General features: G+C 34.6%; 1 protein-coding gene across 41 annotated transcripts in view; it reads left to right on the forward strand.

Annotated features, from left to right (window-relative positions):
- The window catches only part of Rims1 (regulating synaptic membrane exocytosis 1), a 474,432-nt gene that overhangs the window by 299,037 nt on the left and 152,417 nt on the right, over positions 1-22,978 (forward strand). For 34 of the 41 annotated variants that reach the window (XM_035453142.1, XM_035453143.1, XM_035453144.1 and 31 more), the window contains 5 exons: positions 10,965-11,032; positions 13,430-13,540; positions 14,961-15,060; positions 18,447-18,570; positions 21,651-21,697. In XM_035453142.1, the coding sequence (XP_035309033.1) occupies positions 10,965-11,032; positions 13,430-13,540; positions 14,961-15,060; positions 18,447-18,570; positions 21,651-21,697 (450 nt within the window). Of the gene's footprint in view, positions 1-1,405; positions 1,437-10,964; positions 11,033-13,429; positions 13,541-14,960; positions 15,061-18,446; positions 18,571-21,650; positions 21,698-22,978 lie in introns of those variants that run through there. The other 7 variants (XM_035453159.1, XM_035453177.1, XM_035453152.1 and 4 more) reach the window with 2 other exon arrangements.

Consider the following 22,978-nt stretch of genomic DNA (forward strand, 5'->3'; position numbering starts at 1 on the left):
TAAGGTACAGTACACTAAATGATAGAGTTTCTGGGTTGCTTTCTGGAGCTCATGGTAGCTGAGTGTTGTAAATTTGTGATTTCAGCAGATAGAAAAATTGGAGATAGGGTTACCAGTGTTCTTGAGTGAAAACCTGTCTCCTTCCTGGAGAGCAACTCAACAAAACAGAGAAACTAATTTTGAGTACTTTAAGTCTGGTTTAGTGGTGTTTTCTGATTTCTTTCATTTTGTTTTCATTATTTGTTTTTTTTTTTTTTTTTTGAAACAAAATCTTAAGGCCAGGCTGACCTGATACTCACAGAAAGCCTCCTGCCTCAGCTTCTTGAATATTAGGTTTCAGGTATGAGAAGACATATATGGCCCAGTCTTTTAATGTTTTTGTTATAAAAATTGAATCTCAAATGAAGTGCTAAGTCTTTGGCCAGCCTTAAGTTAGGTGGCTTTGTAAGGCATGCGTACCCTTTGCATGCAGTTGTGGCTGTGACTTCTTTGTCTCCATGTCTTTTGTGCTATGAAATATCAGAAGGCCAGCTGGAAGAGCATGCCTTTAAAAGGCTCACCTGCTTTTGCAGTTTAGCAAACTTAGGCCGCTGACCTTGCATTGCTTTGCAGCCTTGTTTTCCCACACTACCACTGGGAAGTTGTGTGAATATGAACACTTAGCAATTTTCTCAAGAGCAAACATGATGATGCATAAAAAACAAATACTCCCCAAACTTTTCATGCCTAGTGATTTCCCTTTGCCATCCAAGAGAAGGTCCTTCTTCTATACCTAAAGACTGTTTGCTTCTCTCCCCAGCTCATACACAAAAGGGCCGAAAAGTCAAATTAATATAGACGAAATTCATTGAAGTAGAAAGATAAGGAAAAAGGCTATTGGGGAGGGCTCTGGCTTCAAAGTACCTATTTCCGCTTGCTCCTGACTGAACTCATCCTTTGCTTGTGATAACTGAGTAACACATCTTCAGCTGTGTCAGTCTCCCATGCATTTCCACTTGTTACTAGCACTCATCTCATCTGTATCCTACCAACTGCTCTCCTTTTTATTCACTCATACCAAGCCAGGCAAGGAGTCTCCCTGCTTTTCATTTTCAAGTCTTCAGATGCAGAGGCAGGGAGATTTAATTTGACACTCAGAATATTGAAAGTTAGTGCTGTTTGGATTGAGCAGCCTGGGTCTAGACAAACACTAGCATTTTCCTTTTATCAAAAAGATTCTTCTGAGATGCCTTTTGTATTGTTACAATGCTTCTACTGTGAACATGCCCAGCACTACAGTGTCTTAAACCTGTGGTTAATCTCCATTCCCCAAACAATGAAAACAAATAAACCCCAATTTTTTCCACAGGGTATCCTGGCTGGTTATTCCGAGGCTTTGCACGTCACAACCTGTTCTCCCACGTGAATGGAATGCTCAGTGTCAATGTGGAAGCCTGGTCAGTTGGAAAGTTGCAGTGTAATATTTTCCTCCTGGGTACAGCACTTCCCAAAATCTGGTGTATTGAGAGTCGCTGTGTTAGAAAAAAAAAGTTCCCTAAGACTGTCATTATGTGATTTGTTATCTAGTACACGCCACTATTCAATATTTAGGTTCTGGTGGAGTGATTCCTAAGACTTTACATCTCATGCTCTATTTCCACATAAAATCATTCATCTCTAAACCATTATGCAAGGGATGCTTTTTGTTCCATAATCAACTACCTTGGCAGACTTTCTCAGACACCTTTTATTGTCATTCCCAATCATTTGTTACAGATTAGCAGAAAATTGTGAGCAAATTTACTTTGTAAAACTAAGTCACGGTGCTGTGTGTGTCCATGCATGCAGTGTGTGTGTGTGTGTGTGTGTGTGTGTGTGTGTGTGTGTGTGTGTGTGTGTGTGTGCGCGCGCGCATATATGGGTATGTCTTTCAGTTTTGTTGTTGAAAGCTCCAAAATTTTAATTGATCTACTTTCTCTAAGTCCCAAAGCATCAGGGCAGAGCAGAGACAAAGGATAAGGGCTCCTTGAGCATCATGACCTTTAGGGTAGTATATATGGATTTTCAAACATCCTCCAGTATCAAAAAATTGAAATTTATGTAATTTAGTATTGCTTTCCATAGTAGAAAACACGAAATAAAGAAGTTTAATGTCTCAAATAAGTTTTAATTTCTCAAAATCTACCAGTATTTAAAATAAATCTCCAGATTTCTGTGCTTTCTCATTGCCTCATCAAGAGATGAACTCTGTGTTACATGTTGAATCTTCAGTGACTACGGGGGCAGGGTGGTGGTGAGTGCACACATTTGTGTTGGTATGTAAGTGTGCATGTGGAGGCCAGAGGTCAATGTCATAAGTATTCTGAGTCACATTCCGTCTTATTTTGAGCCATAGTCTTTCACTGGGCTCACTGATTCAGATAGATGGACTAAGTAATGAGCTTCAGGGATCTATTTTCATCTCTCCATCACTGGGAGTACTGATGGACATTGCCATCCCTTGCTCTGGGGTCTGTGTACAGGGAATCCAAACATATTTCCTCATATTTACATGGCACACACTACTGCCTGAAGTATCTCCCCAGGCACCTACATGATTGTCTTCTTAACACTTAATTCTGTTATTGATTAGATAATATTGTTGGGCGTCTCACCTAGAAGAGCAGCTGTTAAGCAGTTAGGTAGCCTAAAACTTTGCTGAGTACAAGAAAATGTATTTGGTAACTAACATCTGTACTACTTAACATTCAAGATAAAAATTAAAACCATTGAAATGTTGTCAGCCATCTATAGTAATAACATTATTTTTATAAGCAGAAAGGATTCTAACATTTTTTAAGGTGCATATATTTCAGAAAGTTGATATGTTTCCATATAAATCTTATTTCCAGTTCTGACTTCTTATTTTCAACCCATTTATGCATCCATTATACATTAAACTTTAATTCTAAGTTTGCTGGAAGTTGACAAAGATGATGTAATTTGTATCACAGTCTTGATACATTTTATGTGAAAAGTAAGTTATACCTGATTTATAAAAGGGGATGGAGTTCATAAAGGTGAATGGAAATTAGCAAGTTAATGTACCCAGTATTCAGGGTTAGGTGTAGAATCATGAATCATTGCTTCATATGCGTTGTTCTTTTTATTTTTTTAACTGTAAAATAGCTACTCTTTTTAAGTTTTATATAAAAAGTAGACATTCCTTGAGATAAAATAATGTTAATTGATGAACGGAAAGATAATGAGATCCTGTGCTTATTCTAGGTCTTAAATTAAACTGTGAGGCAGAAAACTACTATCATTCATAGTTTTCATGCGAGTAGGTAAAAATTGATAGGAATGACTGCTGGTATAATAATTGGGAAAAACGTTAGTAGGTATGTTTTTATTCTAATGAAATTGCATTTCTGTTGGTACTTTATAAACTGTGATGTCCATGATCTCCCTTTACCGCCTAAAGAACAGCAGGTGCTCTAGTGTCTATCATTAGACTGGGGTCAGAGTTCAGCCAGATTGATTCTGAGTTCCCTTTCAGTGTTTTTCAGAGTTATACAGAGCTGAGGTCTGATGTTGCTCAGGTCTGATGTTGCTGATGTCCTTCCCAATCCCCCTTAAAATCCCCAAACAGTTCCTAACACAAGGAAGAGATGTGTTGAAGCTACCCCCTTACTAAATGTGTTTAAGCATCACCCTTGGATCAGTTGCTGAACCCACTTTCAGTGCTATAAAAAATTACAAAGCAGAGTTGCACCTCAGGCCCTCAAACAAATATTTGATCACTGTCTAAAGGCTGTTCAGCTTTGGAGAATCTGTGCACTGTAAATAGTTTCTGAATCTAAGCATCCAATTTGACACCCCATTAGAGTAATAATTTGTCATTGATTCACTTATTTGAATAACCTTACTAATTGATAAACTAATTAAATTAAATATTGAGTTTATATTCTAATTCAAAAGAGTAGTGTCGTTAGTTCGATGACAAAAAGATTAAAGAGAATTTAAAAACTGTAATTTTGTTTTTAAATCACATATTTGGCTTATGGAAACACCATAACTGTTTATTTTATGCAACTTGGTGAGTTTGGTGATACATATTCCCTGTGAAACTGTGACCAACGTGAGTGCTGGGAACATATCCACTTCCTCCAACTCTCATTCTGCACCCTGTGAGACATAAGCAGTTCTTCGGGTATGCACTGCAGTGCTGTTAACTCTGGTGAACATTGAACATAGAGCATCTTGGCCCCCTAATCCCTGAGAGTCACCACATTACTCTCTGCTTCTGTGTATGACTGTGTTGTTTGTCACCTGGAATGAAATACCATGCAGTTATCTTTCTGTACCTGGCTTCTTTCACTTAATATAATGTCTTCTTGTGTGCATCCATGTTTTGTTCACAATATCAGGCCTTTCTACTTTGAAAAGTTATGATTTCATTGTGTACGCCATTGTCTTTACCCCTTAACCTAGCAATGGACATAGGTTGTCTCTATGTTCTGGTTATGGTGAACAATTTGGTTATGTGCATGAGAATGTAGTTTTTTATTTATTTAAGATCCTGATTTCGGTTATTTTGACTATATCCCCTGACTTGTTCCTACCAGATCCTATAGTTGTGTTTATAATGTGGGGATTCCTCATTACTCTTTTAGATAGTAACTTCTTTACCAACTTATACTCCTATCAGTACGTACACAGATGCTAATATTTCTCCATATTCTCCACCACATTGATCTTTAAAAAAATACAAAGCCATTTTAACAGAGGAGAGCTGAGCTTATTTTTTGTCTTAATTTAGATTTCTCTGGTGATTTGTGAAGTAAACAACTTTAGGGGTATGTGTAGCTTCCAAAAAAAGTGAAATTTCCTCTTTTTTTTTTTTTTTTTTTACTTTTTTTTTTTTTTTTGAGAATCCCATACATGAGAGTAATGCTGCTCTGACTAGAAAGTGTAGCTATCTCTTTAAAACACTAGCTATCGTTGACAGGTAATTCAGAAATGAGATTGCTGAATCATTGGGAAGTACTGGTTCTAGTATTTGTTTGCTTACAATATGTTTTTTAGAACTTTGCACATAAATGCTATATTGATATAATTTCTTTTCCCCTTCCAATTCTGTGTTCCACCAAATCCATGACTTCTTTAATTATTATTGTTGTACTCACATATGTATATCTAATATACTGCTGAGTCCATTACTATTTGTAGTTTTTTTTTCTTTTCTTTTCTTTTTGCTTTTACTCTTTTGGCTTCTTTTGGGCCTACCACCCAGGTCCCAAATAAAACACACAGAAACCTTTTCTTACTTATAAATGCCCAGCCCTAGCTTGGCTTGTTTCAGCTTTGCTTAAGTTATCCCCTCTATTTTTTGCCTCTGGGCTTCTTTTTTTCCTTACTCCATTGCTGGTTGTGTGGTTGGGCAACTGGCCCCTGTAGTCCTCTCTTGTTTCTCTTGTTCTTCCTCTTTTTCTAGATTTCTCCTTCTATTTATACTCTGCCTGGCAGCCACACCTATCCTTTCTCCTTCCTCATCATTGGCCATTCAGTTCTTTAATAGACTCTCAGGTGTTTTACATAGCCAAAGAATCACAGCTTCACAGAGTTAACAAATGCAGCATAAACAAAAGCAACACATTTTTAATCATTAAACAAATGTTCCAGAGCATAAACAACATGCTCTTAAAATAATATTCTACAACTACTGTTGTTTCTAACTATATATGTTTAGGGGTGACCACATGGACTGGAAAATTTGTCATGGGGCTCATTCCTGGAGAAGTGTGTATCTCCATCTCTGAGAAGCCACTGATTGCCTCTAGCTCTTCACCTAGGGATGGGGCTTAAGTTCTTTCTCCCATAGACCTTAAATGTCAAGTTGTATTGTCATTTATACTGATCTTGTTTAGGCAACCATACTGTTTAGATATATTGGGTTCAGCTCCCTGTGTATATAGTAGACATTACCTCGTAGTAGACCTGGTCCTGTGGCTCTTACAATCTTTTTGTTCCCTCTTCCGTGATGGTCTGTCTTCAAGCCTCATGTGTACAAGCTGTGTTTTACAGTTGGGTCTGGGCACACATCATTGGTTCTCTGCATTTTTGACCAGTTGTTGATAAAGGTAAAAGTTACACTTTTCTGTGGATATAAGGTTGGCTATGGAATATCTAATATATCGTTTAAAAGATATTCTAACAAAACACCAAATGGCTGTTCTACTAGTGTATTCCTTATGTGTATTCTACTAGTGTATTCCATATACACATATATACATGCACACACACATAGTGCTTCTACTTGTTCTGATTGGCTAAATCTAAATTGGGATTTAAATTACTTATCATTGAAGAGGTTCATGCTAAATACCAATGGTTTGAATAAGCTTCTGACTGCCTCAGGTCTAGAGTTCATGAACACAAACTTTTGTGATTTTATATAATGGTTACCTTTAAATATGTTTGGGCATCAAAGCTGTCATGAAGTTTGAATGAAATTACCAAAAAGTAATTTGAGGACTGATATTTCTACTTTCATAAAAACTTAGACTGGGTGTAATGAAAAACAGTAATTAAATCATAACAGAATTGCTAATTTTATAGTTGTATGTGTATAATTATAAAATAGTTTGTATTTTACAGATTGTACGATTAATTATACTTAACATCGTATAGTCTCATCTTATCCTGTTGACTAGAAACTAAGTTCTATAAAGTACTTTTTCTTACAATCAATTGTTAAATGAAATTGAGGACTTTGCTTTATAATAAAATATTGGCAATTTATTATATAGTATTTATTATATCAATACTAATGATACTATATTTATTTTATAGTATCACTAGTCTAATTTGGAAAGGGGCACCTTCCCTCTTTAGGAAACTTAAAATGTATGTCAACTACCTGGAGTGGTATTTTCACACCTTAATTTGTAGTTCCAGATTTTAATGTCTGTCTATAAAATGAATTTTATCAAACAAATGTCCCTATAAAATATCCAAATATTTTATCATCGTATAGCACCAAATGACCTTTCCTTGTGTTCTAGCTGTGGCACTTGGTGTGGAGAAGTCTTTCTTTTCCTTTTATAAATTAAAATCCCATTCTTATCATTGAATTGTAAAAGATAAACCAGTTTAAGGGATTTAGGTCTGTGAAGTTTACATTATGAAGAATGCTTTGTTTCTTGAGCTGGTGGAAAGCACAGATATAAGTATGTGTTGGAAATCATGCAGAGTTACTGAAAATCAGTAAAATTTGTATGGCCTGTCTGTTATCATAATTAATTTTGATGATGTAAGAATATGCTTTGTGTGTATTCTTGAGACGGACATGAACTTTACCTTCCATAATACTTCACTAGTACACACCTTTGTACTTTTCCTTGCACACTATGTATGTATTCAACTTGGCCAAGTATAGCTATAGCATAAGTTATTAAATGATTACTAAATTAATGAGATGTGAGCTTCTTAATATAGTTTTAATATACATGCTTAATCAAGCATTCTATTTGGAACATATTTACATCTAATAACGTTGGTTGGTTTTATTGGGATCCATTGTGCTTTCACACCAGAAATCGAAACTACAAAATTTGGAATCACAAAAATATATGCCAATGCATTATTATAGTTCCTAATCACACTGAACTATTTTGATTCTATTTACATAAGTTTCACATGCCACTTAAATGGCATGTATATCTTTATGCATTGAATAAAATTTTTCCATTTTTTAATTTTTGATTTCATTTTACATTTCAACCACAGTTCTTCCTCCAACCCTTCCTCCCACACCCCTCACCTCCTCCCATTCCCTTACATCCCCCCTAGCCCACTACCAGTCCACTCCTCCTCATGGGTAAGTACCCCCCATGTGGAGTTAACACAGTCTGGCACAGTAGGTTAGGGCCAGATCCCTCTCCCAAGCATTAAGACTGAGCATTGCATCCCACCATAGAGAATGGGATCCAACAAGCTAGTTCATGCATCAGGTTTGTATTGTGGTCCTACTGCCAGGGGCCCCTCTGATAGTCTAAGCTTCATAATTGTCTCCCACATAAGAAAGGCCTAGTTTGGCTCCCTGGAGTCTCCACAGTAGGTCTAGAGTTCATGAGTTTCCAAAAGCTTGGTTTATCTGTCTCTATAGATTTCTCCTTCATTGTGCATTAAAAATGCATAATGTATGAAAATACTTGCAATAAAGTCTTTATGCTTACTATGTAAAGACAGTAATTAAAATTAGCCTATTTTCCCAAGGTGTGGAGAGCTAGCCTATGTTAAAATGTCTCACAAAATAAGCTAAGAACTATGAAATTACTTTTAACATAGCTATCTATGGATTTTGGCTGCCAACTGATATGATTTATGGTTCTGTATTAATGATAATAGTGAATTAGATAAATGATGAATTAGATGAATTCACTATTAGATAATAGTGAATTTAGAGGTGTATTGAATATACAGTCAAATGTTTGCATGTATTCTACAAGCAAATTTATTGAATTTATTATCATTTTGAAGCTCTGCAACCCAGCAATCAATGTCTTTAATCACCTACTAGTAATCAAAGAAAATACTTTTATTGAGAAGTAATTTTTTAATATTTTAGAAGCAAGTTTTATTGGGATTTTCCTAACCATCAATAACAGGGAATTACAAGAACAAATTGTAGTATTTAAAGATTCAGTGTCTCACAAACTCCATAATTATATGGGTAGAAAAAAACAACAGGTTAAAATTATTTATTATTTTTCAAAGATTTTAGAAAATGGTGCAATTTGATGCATGATCATAAAACATGTTCAGAATTCAAAGAGGTTTGATGTATTCTAAAATAAACAAATTTGCATGGTACAATTGCATCTTCATTTTCTAGTACTATTTAGTACCTATCTACAATATCATGTATCCTCAAAGATTGCCAAAATGTATGGTTATAAAATCTGTAGCAGTCAGATTGACATAAGGGGGATAAGAATTAATTGGGAATTGCTAGGCAACCTCTCTCCCCCTCTCTCTCTCCCTATCTATCTATCTATCTATCTATCTATCTATCTATCTATCTATCTACTTTCTACCTACTACTTATGTTTTTAAGTATTTATATAACCTCTATTCAAGATATTTTCTGTGATAATAGAAAACCAATGACTGAAAGGTGTGTTTTCATAATTTGAGGAATGTCATTATTGAATTTTGCCCAAAACATCAGTTTTTTATTTCTTCACATTTGAGGAACACTTTGCCCAGAGATAGTCCATGTATATGAGTGTTGAGACTTATTTAGGAAAAGAGTGGTCCAAGCTAAAGCTGTGGCAATACAAGTGGAAGGGAGCAGGCAGAGATTTCTTACCCAAGTGTGGAGATTTCTTAAAGTAGCAAACACACCAAGTACTAAATTTTCCTCTGCATCCCCTGACAGAGTCTAAGCAGTTCTGTGAATTTAAATCTTCAAAGATGGGTGAGACATTAACAGCTTGTTGAGGCTTCTTACTAAGGATATGGGACTTGGGGAGAAACCCTTATTAATAGCAATAACCATTTTGTGAATAAACACTTGTGTTAGTGCTTCAATATTCATGTTATAGTTTGTTTTCTGAAAGGGATTGAAGATTAGCTACTTGAAAATAAGCATGGGAAGTTCTACAGACAGCAAATGTAAGACACAAAAGTCCTTATTTCTGAAACTCATTAATTTTTTTAATCTACTGGAGATGTTCTGTAAACGGCAATTCACAAACTTTGATATTGGACCCTCCATGCTTTCAAATACATGATTTTTGAGAGAGGTGTGAATCTAAGGTGAAGTGATATTTTAATAGAATACTTCTCGATGGTCTCATTTCTAACAGAATCTGCCATCATCATAACGAATATTTAAATGATATTTCAATATTTGTTGTGATGCTTATAACATTGTTTTCACCTCAAGGTTGTGTAGAAGCAAGCTGTAGCAAATACTGAATTGGTAAGCTGTGCAATGTATGACTTTAGACTTCATACAACTTAGAAATTATTATGTATTATCCCATATCTCTCATACCCGACAACAACGAAAAGTGTTTTTATTGCTAAGATGAAATTATAGCCCAAATGTGTTTTTCAGTTAACTAGTAGTAGCTGTGTATCTCTCAATATTTTATTCTCTTTGGAGATCCATAGAGAGACTATTTTGGTTGAGTTAACCTGGTATATAAAATACATGAAGGACATTTGTTTTTTACTTCTCTCTTAAAAAGATGTTTTCGCAGGTTTTTTTTTTATTTCATACAAATACTGACAACATTGCTCTTCCCTTTAAATTTTTCTTTTTTCTGAATTTCTTTCTTTGATACTGTAGTCAATGTGAAGATTAAAGTAAATCTTTTCATTTAAAAAATACAATAAATATTAAAATAGAGTCATGGGTTCAGTGCTAGAGTTTTGTAAGTTGGAAACAATGTCATTTGCATGCAGCCTTTTGCTAAGTTATTCTTGGTAGTTTATTTATCGTGAAGTATTAGGTATGTGTGTCATATTATCAGTTAACGAAGGATGATATAGAATACCACACGACTTTAAAAAATAGCATGTAGTACAGGTGAGTCCTGGAGAGCCTAAATTTTAATATTTCTCGGCTAGTGGATAAATGTTTTGCCACAAGGTGGCAGGCTGTTGCCAGCTATAGAGTTTTGTGAGTACAGGGCAGGCAGGGAGGGAAAGCCCTGTGGCTTCCACTATTTTGTGTCAATGTTTCTAGTATGGTGGGTGACACTAAAAGATAGCTCTGGATTGCAAGAAGCACAGCTGTTTCACTCGTTCACTCATTTCTGTGACTCAAGCCTTAACATTTACATGTCAATTGTGTATTAATCTGGAATGTCAACACTCAAGATTGTAGGAGCCTAAACACTTACTTCATGGGCTTGAAGATGTAACAGTGAAATTGACGTTGGAATGCTGAAATGTTCCACCTAAACCACTTTTCCTTTCCCACTGCACAGGTGATTTGGATTATTACTGGTTGGATCCTGCGACGTGGCACAGCCGGGAAACGTCTCCTATTAGTTCGGTAAGCTTTCTCAAAGCATATACAGTTCAAGATTCAGATGTGGTATTCATTGTCTCCCGTTATGTGATCAATAATCGTCTTTTTGGATCTCATGCACATTTTATTACAGTCATTATTAATTTAATTTGAAAGGATCACTTTAAAGAAAAAGGGTTATCTTTGAATAATATCAGAGCTTTGCCAGCATCTGCCCCCCAAGTGCTGGGACTAAAGGTGTGCACCATCGTTGCCCACCATCGGCATCACGAAATTATTTTTAAATGAAGAGAACTTTAAAAAAATGTTCCTCAAGAAGTCAGACAGTGTTTAATGTATCCACACTGAAAATGACTTTTCTCAGTAATAATAAAACACTGCGGTATACTTACAGTAAATAGACTATATTTAAATGTTAAAATCAGATCATTGTGGGATCAAAGCCAGATAACACTGCTGCTTACACTCTTTATTTTATTAAAGATGAGCTATTAATTTTGTTGTTTAAAAGAAACAGAGTGGAATTATTGACTGTGCCAGACAGGCAAGTCCACTCCTATAATAATGGTTAACTGATATGATGACACCTAGTTTAAATCTAAGGTCATACATTAATGTTTACTCCACAGTTGAAATTCTCTGCTCAGTTTTCCTTTTCATGGATTTTGTAACATTTCTTCAGAGATAATGCTTATGCAAATGAGAAGTGAGAAGAAAGCCCCGGGTTGAGATTCTGCATTAGCCTGGGTGACATGACTTCTCTTCTGTAGTTACAGAAGCAATGTCACTGAGGTGATGAATTAGTTTAGCCTCTTCTCATTTGAATATTTTTTATAGAGCATTGAGCATTGTTGGAAAGAGTTTCATTTACTCAGTTCACACACACACACACACACACACACACACACACACACACACACACAAGCACAATATACACATGTACCCAATACACAGATATGCACATAAACCCACCCAGAGATTTAACAAACACAGAAAAATAACCATACACAACATACAAATATATACACACAAACACATGATTAATACCTATTGCACTGGATAGGGTAGGTTTGAGCTGTTGGGCCACACAAGTGCTTAACCTAGTTTAGTTTGTCATGTTTATACTCCAGACAAATTTATTTTATTTTGAGTTTTCCTTTCTGTTGTGTAGAATAATAGTTTTCTGTGACATTTTCATTCTTGCGTATATTCTTTGATTCCATTCCTATCTCTAACCGCCTCCCCTTCCTATACCCCTTTCTCTCCATTGTTCTGAACAGTTCCACATTCTACTCCCATGTCACCTTTACTGCTTTCTCTAGAGCTCTTGCATGAGAGAAAACACACCCTAAATTATTGAGTAATAATGACACCATTATGAGTGAGTAAGGCTGAGCTATTCTAGGTACTCCTTTACTTACCATACAACGAGGCTACCTCCTGCTTAATTCATTGTAAATTGAAAATACTTTTTTTTTTTTTTTTTGGTTTTTCGAGACAGGGTTTCTCTGTGGCTTTGGAGGCTATCCTGGAACTAGCTCTTGTAGACCAGGCTAGTCTCTAACTCACAGAGATCCACCTGCCTCTGCCTCCCGAGTGCTGGGATTAAAGGCGTGCACCACCAATGCCTGGCTTGAAAATACTTTTGAACAATGGGTTGCAAGATGGCTCAGTAGAAAAGCCACTAGCCAGGTAGCATGACAACCTGACTTTGATCCCCAGAACCCACACTGTTAAATGAGAGAATCAAATCCTGTAAGTTGTCATCTGACCACATGTACACCATGTCATGTGTGCTTTCTCACAGTAATGCATTAAAAGTAAAATATTCTTGCTGAAATGGGTTTCACACATCTGTTTAAGTTAATCCATCGCTTTGCAACACAGTATAATGTAGGGTGTGCTCCTTTTTTACGAGTTGCATTACTGACTGGACCTGAGACTCCCTGTCACTTCCCAGCATCCTGACAGAGGAGCACATAACAGACATACAACCTGATAAAAGTTAAGATCCAGTGTGGTATCTGCTGAATGGTAATACCTTTATACAGTTGTAAAGTAAAATTAGATTGTAAGGTAAACCAATGTAATTCAAGAGCTACTCTTTATAGTATATAGTCACCAGTGTACTACCACCATTAGTAACTCAAGTGTGGTGTTGTATGTATAGTAGAGACACTATTAAAATTACATTTCAGAGCCATTTTGAGACCGTTCTTAATTGCTAACTACTTTTGGAATTATTGCAAATAAAATACAGCGCTAACTGAAAAGCCTTATAAGCCCACTAGAGTTTACCTGAAGAAAGAATTCCCAGTCTAGTGTCTTTCACTTCCCCATCACATCATGCTACAACCACTGATTATTTAGCTATAGAAAATAAAACAAGCCATTCACTTCTTAAACTTTATGTTTTAATAGCATCCTGTAACGTGGCAGCCGTCTAAAGAGGGAGACCGATTAATTGGCCGTGTTGTTCTTAACAAAAGAACAACCATGCCCAAAGAATCAGGTGCATTATTGGGTCTGAAAGTAAGTATACTGGTTCAAAATGCCTCCTATAGAGTAATGTACAGTACAGACAGCATCCACAAAGATTGCAGCAATTGTTTTTAAATATTTTCCTCTCTTTCCAAAAGTAAATTCTACCCGGTGAATATAGTTTTACTTATATGTTAAGGAGAAGAGAAGTATAGGTAGGGACATGTTTTCTAATAACTAATGTTTACAGTAATGTTAGAAATGTAAAAATGTTGCTTTTAAACACACATTATATTCTGATCTAAATAAGAACATGTTAGATGCACAGAGATATTCCTATTTTATGGAACAGTGCATATATGTGTGCAGGCAACAATACCTTGCATTGTGTGTATCCAGACATCTGTGTTAAACCACATGATTTTTCTGGAAGTTTCCTAAATAAATACTCAAAGATTTTGGTTTAGATATTGCTGTTGTGTGTGACTTCTTGAGAACTTTTGGCCATTAATTTAGAGAGTAAGTTGAGCTCATCTGTAGAGTCCTTGCCTGGCATACATGAAAGCCCTGAATTTGAAATAAAGCACAGCCTAACAAAAATTAATTCATGTACTTATTTATATTTTGTTGATTATTACTATAAATTACTCTTGCTATGAAATAATTCTGGTAGTCTGTATTAATAAGTGCATTTATACAAACTGTGGGCCGCTGTCGCCATTCAGTGATCATTTCTCCTTCCTTCTTTCTCCTCCACCCATCTTTAATTGTGCATATTTGAGACCCTTGAATATTGTAAAATTGAGCCTAGAGTTTTTTTCAAATATATTGAATTTAGGTAGAATGGAATGTGTTGAATGCTTAACAATATAATTCAGGTTTGAGACCCAAATGTTCATAGCTAGGTATCGAAAATGACATTATCCAGATGTTTTATTGTAGATGTGCTGAATCTATGATACATTTACCATGTAATACTTTGTACAGTGGAGCTCACTTCCCCCAGGTGACCTTTGCTTGGGTGAATCTCTAGTCTGTATAAACTCAGGTCTACTGTGTTCTACTACATTGTAGAAAGGGCAACATGACTTGATATGGACAGTGGTGTATATCTTTATCCAAATAAGCTGATTTACAAGGTATGCATGCTATGGAAGACTGACACAGTGCAAACAGTACCAGGCACTTGCTGAATAACCATGGACAGGGAATCGTACCCCTATCTTCTAAATGTACGTTATCATGGGGCCCTTGGATTGTCAGTACAATGTGAAAAGTCAATACACAAATATCCTTACACAGCATCCCAAATACAGTGATTTTTAAAAATAATGTTTTACTACTATTTACTTCAAAAATGAACATCCCCTCACTGGATTGTAAACATATTAGAAGACAATGAACAATTAGTTCTGCTTACTAATTTATTCCCAAGTGAGACTTAGGAACTCATACATGTGTAATTATCCAGGTGGTTGGAGGAAAAATGACAGACTTAGGACGCCTTGGTGCTTTCATCACCAAAGTAAAGAAGGGTAGCCTGGCAGATGTGGTTGGACACCTAAGAGCAGGTAACTTTTCTCTTCTTCGTGTAAAGCCAATTTGTTCTCGCTGTATAAATGATGGGTTTCAGTTTGTGTTCAGTTATTTATATATGTGAGTTGTCACTAAGTTGTTATAAAGCACTAATCAGCTCTTTTCCTGATGTAAACATTCGATTTACCAATTTGATTAGGAGATAGTAAGATTAGGGATCTTTTTATTTATATAGAAGCATAGATGCAAAATATGAAAGAATGATTATTTTATAGATGACTTAAGAATATTACAACAAAAATTCAAGTACAAAGTGGATTTGCATTGTAAAAAATGCATTTCACATCATTGTCTTTTATAATGTGTCAGAGCACTAATTTAGGAGGAGTAACTGATATTTTGCATATAACCTAATCTTAATAATAATTCTATACAGATTATCTAATGAATTATAGGTTAAATTAAATGTGACATATTATGCCATTTCTATAGAATTTGGATGTTTATTTTGCTCTCTATAGCTTAAGTGACACATTAAAAAAATCACTGAGTGTACTATAAATTCAGTAGCAACAGTAGGTGAAATCATAGTAACATTTTTAGTTGATTTCACTGTAGAGAATGGAATGGATAACTATGCCAATAAAGGTGATTGTTGGCACAAGAATAAATCTAAAAAAAATGATTATAGGAATTCCATGTTAGTTAAAGCTACTCAGTAGCTACTCAGTTCTTTGCAGATAAGAACAGTGTAACAACTTTTGAATTTCATTGTGTTTTCTTAGATGATTTCCACTTCTTTAACATTCTTGGTGAGCTGAGAACCTGACAACCTAAATGTAAAAGGTTAAAGCACAGTTAAAGCAATTGTAAAGCAAACAAATATGCTTTTTGCTTTATGCAGTTGATTGTGGACACAATAAAAGTAACTTTAATTTTACTTTTTATAGATTCGATGATAGAAACAATTGGAGATATATATATGTATCTCCAATATATATACAAACTGGCTTCTCTTCTATTTTCTTATAACAGCTCTAGCTCATAAAAGTGAACCGTGACATTATTTTTGTCCTTTACTTGGAATTTGGAACCTTCCTTCCATCTTCCATGGATTCATACAGACTGAAGCCCCTTCAGGTCAATGCAACTCACTGTTGCTCAGGTTAACCATAAACACAAAACCAACACTTGTTAATATTGCAATCCATCTGTGTCCCTTGATTATTCTTTTGTCCAACTCATAGCTTTGTGGCTCTGCCCACTGTGAGCCTACAGAGCTCTCTGGCTATGCCAGTGTACCCATGTCCTGGCAAGCTTCCTGTCTGCCCGCCACAAGACTTGATCAGCACCAGCTGTCAGCCTGCTTTGATTGTTGAAATCTTTTCCATCCTTCAGTGCTCATAACTCAAATGTTACTTGATCCCTCACCTAGAGCAGTAACTAATTACTACCCTCCCAAGACCACCTGGCTCTGCTTCTGTTCCTCATTGGATGCCTATGATTGCAGGAAACACATTATTAAAGGTTTTTGTATTGGTTTCTGTATTATATTTTCACCATGAAATAAAAAGACAAGATATTGTTTTCATCTTTTATTCTCATTGACTACATCTACCTGAGGTGATTATCAATGGAGAAGCAAATGGTCTGAATGGTATTAAATACTTCCTGTATTCAGTTTTATTACACTATTAATATATTAAAGCATGCATCACTTTATTTTAATATTAAAAGTTATGTACTCAGATGATTACTGTCAATTAGGAAGAGTAATTTACAATGCATTGCTTTTGCAAAATAATGGTTGCAATCCACTGTTGGGTATTAAAGTCATTTATTTATAGTTATCATTTTGAAAAAAGTGAGAGAACAAAATGTAATAGGAATTAGCAGGGTAAGTAGTAGTTTATAAAATATTTTCCTAGTGTATGTGTGAATATGCACATCTATAGATATTATACATGTCCAATGAACTGTGTCCAATTATGTATAATTCATTGGATATAAATATATACATTTAATGAACTGTGATGTTAAACTCTGTTTCTTCCTTTGGTCAGAAACCTTTTTGAACATTGCTAACATATTGTGAAAATGTAATCTTTTTTTTCTAACTGCTTACCAGTTAAGTATATTTAATAACCTTTCTAGGTAACCTCTTAGGTCAAATTATAAAGACTTATTTAATTATTGCTAATAACTGTACTTTAATGAAACATAAACAGTACTCATGCTTTTTACTTTAAGGAAAGAAATTCTTAGGATATAAGAATAACTTTGAGATTTTTTTCCAGCTGGTATAAAAATGACTTGACCTAAAATCTAAAAACTTTGTATTTGTATCTACCATTATGTGTACAATGTTATTAATTAAACACTGATTTTAGTTAGGTCCTTAATTATTTTAGGACCTAAAATGCTAAGAACAACCCAATAAGCATGGACATGAGAAAAGTAAGCCACCCAAAGGGTTACTAATGTTGGTATATCACACCTGAATCTACCATTATAAGCTGGGAGGTCCTGGCAGAGGACCATTTAGGGTCTATCATATTTACGAAAATAAATTCTTGTCTCCAAATCATCTATTTTAAAGCTGGAGTTAAAATAACAACCATCAATTGCTTTACTTTTTCTCCGTGGGACATCATATTTCTGTCCTTTATTGATCTCAGACTATCATACAAAGAAATCAATACTCTATTAATTCTCTATTGCCTTAAATATTTCCTATTGTTAATTTTAGTATTCACTATATGCTCTGTATAGAATGTACTTGTTACGAACATCTGGAAGGGGGTTAACTGTCATGCAACAGTTTTTACATCTGCTTGCTTTGTAACTGCCATGGCTACCTATGTTACCTTACCTATGAATATGAATTCAAATCCTTTCATGCATTTTTATTCTGTTGTGCATCGGGTAAAGACAATGGAGCCTGACTTAGAGATGGAGAATTCATGCTAGAAAATGTTTCTTGCTATTTTTACCAAAACTAAACCAAACTTCTGCTCACTTACTAAGAACCCTTCATATGCAGAGCCACCTGCATTTATTATATTACAGGGCATGCTGCTAACCATCGGTTTTAATGTTTCCAAATAGGCTGTGCTAATTTTCATCCCATAGCATGAGATTATTTTTATATTATTTCTGGTATATCTAAAATAATAAGGTCAGTTTTGTACGGGCTATTTTCAGAGATCAGTAATATTTGGGGAGGAAAACAAAAGAAAGTAAAGGTGATTAGAAGAAACAATTGGCTGACATTATATGATAAGTCATTGGCTTCTAAGAGCAAAGCCTCGAATACTAATGATTGGTATATGGTTTGCATTTCTTTGTTAAAAAAGAGAAAAGATAAGAAAAGTAAACAGAATATATAAGGTAAAAAAATACCCTTCTTTTTAAATTCAAGGGGATGAAGTTCTAGAGTGGAATGGTAAACCCCTGCCGGGAGCAACAAACGAAGAAGTTTACAACATTATTTTAGAATCAAAATCAGAACCTCAAGTTGAAATTATTGTTTCAAGGCCTATTGGGTAAGGCTAAAAACACTTACTTCTTAAGCTTAGTGAATTACATGTATTAGCAGGATTTGACAAAGAAGTGTTTACATTCATACAGTACATGTTAACATGGATAGCTTTTTTGCATCTATTATGGGCATATATAATAGACTATAAATACTTCGGAACCTTTAAAATTAGAATATGGATTTTCTTCCCTATATATTAGAAGCTCCTCAACGGACCAATATAAAAATATCAATATTTATTTTTCAATATAACCAAGTATTGTCTTTCAGTGATTAGCTACTGATTTTTTTTTTGTAATTTCTAATGTAATCAGTGGTGTTTCCTCTAAGGGAATAGCCACCCAATCCATCTTGTGACGTTCAAATTATTAATGATACTATACATCTCCTATAACTTCTTATTCTATAAAGGAGAAAGTATTTTTCCATGTACTTACAAAAGAGTGGTTTCAACTTTTGTTTAAAACCAGTGAGAGAATATTGAATATTTGGATGTTAGAATCACTATAATATATGGTATTTATAAAACTTCAATTTCAAACATGATTCAATAATCTAAGACAGTAGAATATTCCTCTGTATCTGTCTTCAGTTCCCCATAGTGTTACCTTTTCCAACAAATTCACCAAGTCCAGAGTAAAAGTACACTTACCATTCAATAAATTATAGTAGGGATTTTGACTTATGTCATTTTAATGAGCTCACTATATAAATTTATTTTTAGAAACAATGTTTATATCTATTTGCCAAGATATTACAGAGCTCTGATTTGAAACATTTATGCTTAAAAATCTGTTAACTTTAATTTTTATTGTTTCCATGAGTGTATATCAATATAAAACATATAAGAAAATAACCATCCTAATATTGATAGAATGCCAAAGTATGATCATATTTCACAGAATATTAATATATAATAAAACTCTAAACTAAATCCAAGCTTTTACTAATTTTAAGTGGTGACAAGGAATCAACATTGAAGATATTTCCAAAAATATTATATATTTCCATGTAGTCTCTTAAAATAATACCATAATCTATGCTAGTTTTATGTGATGTATGTTCTAGTGCTGAGGTACATATGAGACAAAGAGGTAAGTAAATTTGGAAAGAATCTAAAGTATAAAAATAAAATTTATACTTGAGCCTTGCACACATAGCCAGATATTTTGTAGATATGGAGTGCTTTCAGAGTACTTATTTAAAATGGTGATTTACCATGACTTAAGAGAACAACAGACAATTAAAGTAGACTGGAATAACAAAATAAAATTACTGTTGCTTTTGTACACATATTACTTTGAATTAATCATCTGCATACCCAAACCTTAGTATGGAATATGGAATTCAGAGGGGTATGACTTTGAAGATTGTGTCTGAATAAAAATAGCTGTCTTATACATTATTAGAATAATACTAGCTATATTTCAGTAATAATGCCTAATGTTAATGTTTAATCCATTGACACAATGCCTTCAGTAATCTTTGTAGTTGTAATTCATAACCATTGATTCATACAGACTAAATGCATAAGCCCCTTTCAGATATTTTGGAGGCTCTTGGCTTTTAAGCTTCTCAGCATATTTAAAACTAAGGATCACAACACTTGTGTTAACAAGAAGAACTGTATGCATGGAAATCTTACAAAAACAATTAATGCTAAATGTTGGCCCAAAACTGACTTTAGAATTTTTAAAAAAAACTTCCCCCCAATCCTCCCTCCAGTAACACATAAAATGTTTCCGGGGTACATATTCTGAATTTTTAAATGACTGTGTAAGATTTCAAATAATTTTTACAATGTAAAATGTCATCATCCTAATTTAATTTTTTTTTCATTTGCTCAGATGAGTGGGGAGAAAATTGTCATTGTTGAAATAGTTGTATGTCAGGAATTGTAATCTCAATTGCTAGTTCATGGAGATTACATAAATTGGCAATATGTTAAAATATAAGATACATATATTTATAAAATATGTAGTATGAGGTTTTATCATTTGTAGAAAAAAATGAATATACTTAATTATAAAATTAGTTTACACAAAAAGTAATGAGGCTTCAAGAACAAAAATAGAAAACAAGAGGGTAAAAACAAGAGGGTAAGGTAAGTAATTAAAATAATTAACTGATATGCTGATAATTCTGTTGACACTAACTCCAGTCTACTTTAATATGTCACATTAATATTTGCATACTACTAATCTCCTTAAATTGCTACAAAAATATTTCTGAAAACAGATAGGCAAAATAGTTATATACAGTATAATGCCCAAACCAAGGTGGTCCAGGGTTCTTATGGGATATTAAAGTCTCAGTAGAAAATAGATTAAGGTGAAGTAATACTAAGTATTTTTTTCAGAATAATTTGTGAGCAAGGCAGGAATGGGTGCTCTCACAACTCACTTTAACCATGTAGTATAACAACCATGTATTTAGCAAACTTCAGTATAGAGATACAAATCTCTATAAAGGGCATATATTTGCATATATAAAAATGTGCCATGTATATATTACATGCACATACATGAAATATTTTGGCTTTTTTGTTGCAAGCTTGCATCATCATTAATTTCCAAAGCAATTCATCCTTTTAATTTTCTTAACTTTGCCCATGATATTCATCATTTCATTTAATTACGAACAGATATTCCCATCCGTTTCATTCAGTAAACTCTTTCAGATGTGTTTGTAAAGCATATTGCTGATTTATAAAATTTGTGTCATTTTTGATTTTCTAGAATTGAAATAAAATATTACCTTTAACATTTTTTTTTTTAGTTTCCAAAACCTGCTGTTTTGGTAGTAAAAATATTGTGGTGAACTTATCCACAATATTAGTCTGATTGTTGTCATGTTAAAGTGTTTTGCTATTAAAACAATATAAAAATTCTTTTTTATTGCAGTTTTCTTTTATGTGGTGTTTGGCATTCATGCACATAGTAGTTACTTAAATACAATCTCTCCTTCATTTCTATACCATAAAGACCGCAAAGGACTTTCATCTCACTGTAATAAAATGGGTTGTGGTTATCTCAGGCAGGGTCATCTATCTAATGAGATTTTCACTGTACCTGTTTCTTTTAGTGATATCCCCCGGATCCCTGAGAGCTCCCATCCTCCCTTGGAGTCCAGTGAGTAATAGCATTTCCTTGTTATTAAAAGTAGATTAAACTAAACTAGAAAACAAGATTCATTCTTTTCCTAAGTCTTTTAATGTAAATGAATTAATATTACTGTTTGACTGTCTTCACTTATGGTCAAATTTTGCCAATATCTCAATGATAGTTCTTCACCAGGAATTTTCTTTTGCCTATCTTTTGGGGCCACATCCTTCTTTACATATACAATTGAAAGTGTTATGTTCGGTGCAGGTGTTTGGGGGAAACTGAGGCAGATTACTGGAGAGTAAAGAGTTTATTAGAGAAGTGATTAGCTCCATGCCTCACAGCATGAGAGCATCAAGGAGATTGCAGAACCCAGTACCAGAGGCAGATGGTAAGGCAGGGCCACTCCTTCATGGCAGAAATGGCAGGGGTGGCATTCTGTTCTTACAACTACCTGAGTTTGGGGAGGTCTCACACCAAGAGCTTTCAATCAGGCTCTCTGATGACTGGTCAGGAGACAAAGAAGGGAGTGAGGGGTAGTGGAAGAATGGCAGGATGTATGGAGCCAGCACCTCCTTTGATGTTAAATGGCTTCCCTGGTAAGCCTGGCACCTGAATGTCTGAGCATGCCTTAGTAGGCCTGAGCAAAGGCCTGATTCCCACATCACATTCTTACTAGTCAGAAATCTGTACACTGTACAGAAAACTTATTGTGGTCTGGGTGTTATGACACAAGTTTATCATCTCATATCTTAGAAGGCAGAGAAAGGAGATGGCAGGTTAAAGACTAGCCTGTGTTACTTGGTATGAATCTCAAGAAAACAAAACATGAATGAATAAATAAATAAATAAATAAACAAACAGTGTGAAACTTGACTGATTGATTGATAAGCTGTACAATCTCAGTAACAGGCTAGACCACTTGTTTATCAACCTGTGGGTCATGACCCCTTTGGGGGTCGAATGACCCTTTTATAGGGGTCACTTAAGACCTTCTGAAAACACAGATATTGACATTATGATTCATAACAGTAGCAAGATTGTTGTTATGAAGTAGCAATGAAAATAATTTTATGGTTGGGGATCACTTCCACTTAAAGAATTGCATTAAAGAGTTGTAGCATTAGGAAGGTTGAGAATCACTGGTTTAAACACAATAATAAATAATTGTCATACCACCACATAATAGTGTCACATATGATGTTAAAAGTTCATGAATGTAATAGAGTCAGTAATATGGGTGTGTGGCAGAGCTGTTAGTGTACAGTGGTGAAAGAATTGTCAGAGTAGTAAGTTAAGTCTCCCAGT

The sequence above is a fragment of the Cricetulus griseus genome (assembly GCF_003668045.3).
Source record: "Cricetulus griseus strain 17A/GY chromosome 1 unlocalized genomic scaffold, alternate assembly CriGri-PICRH-1.0 chr1_1, whole genome shotgun sequence".
Taxonomy (NCBI): Eukaryota; Metazoa; Chordata; class Mammalia; order Rodentia; family Cricetidae; genus Cricetulus; species Cricetulus griseus.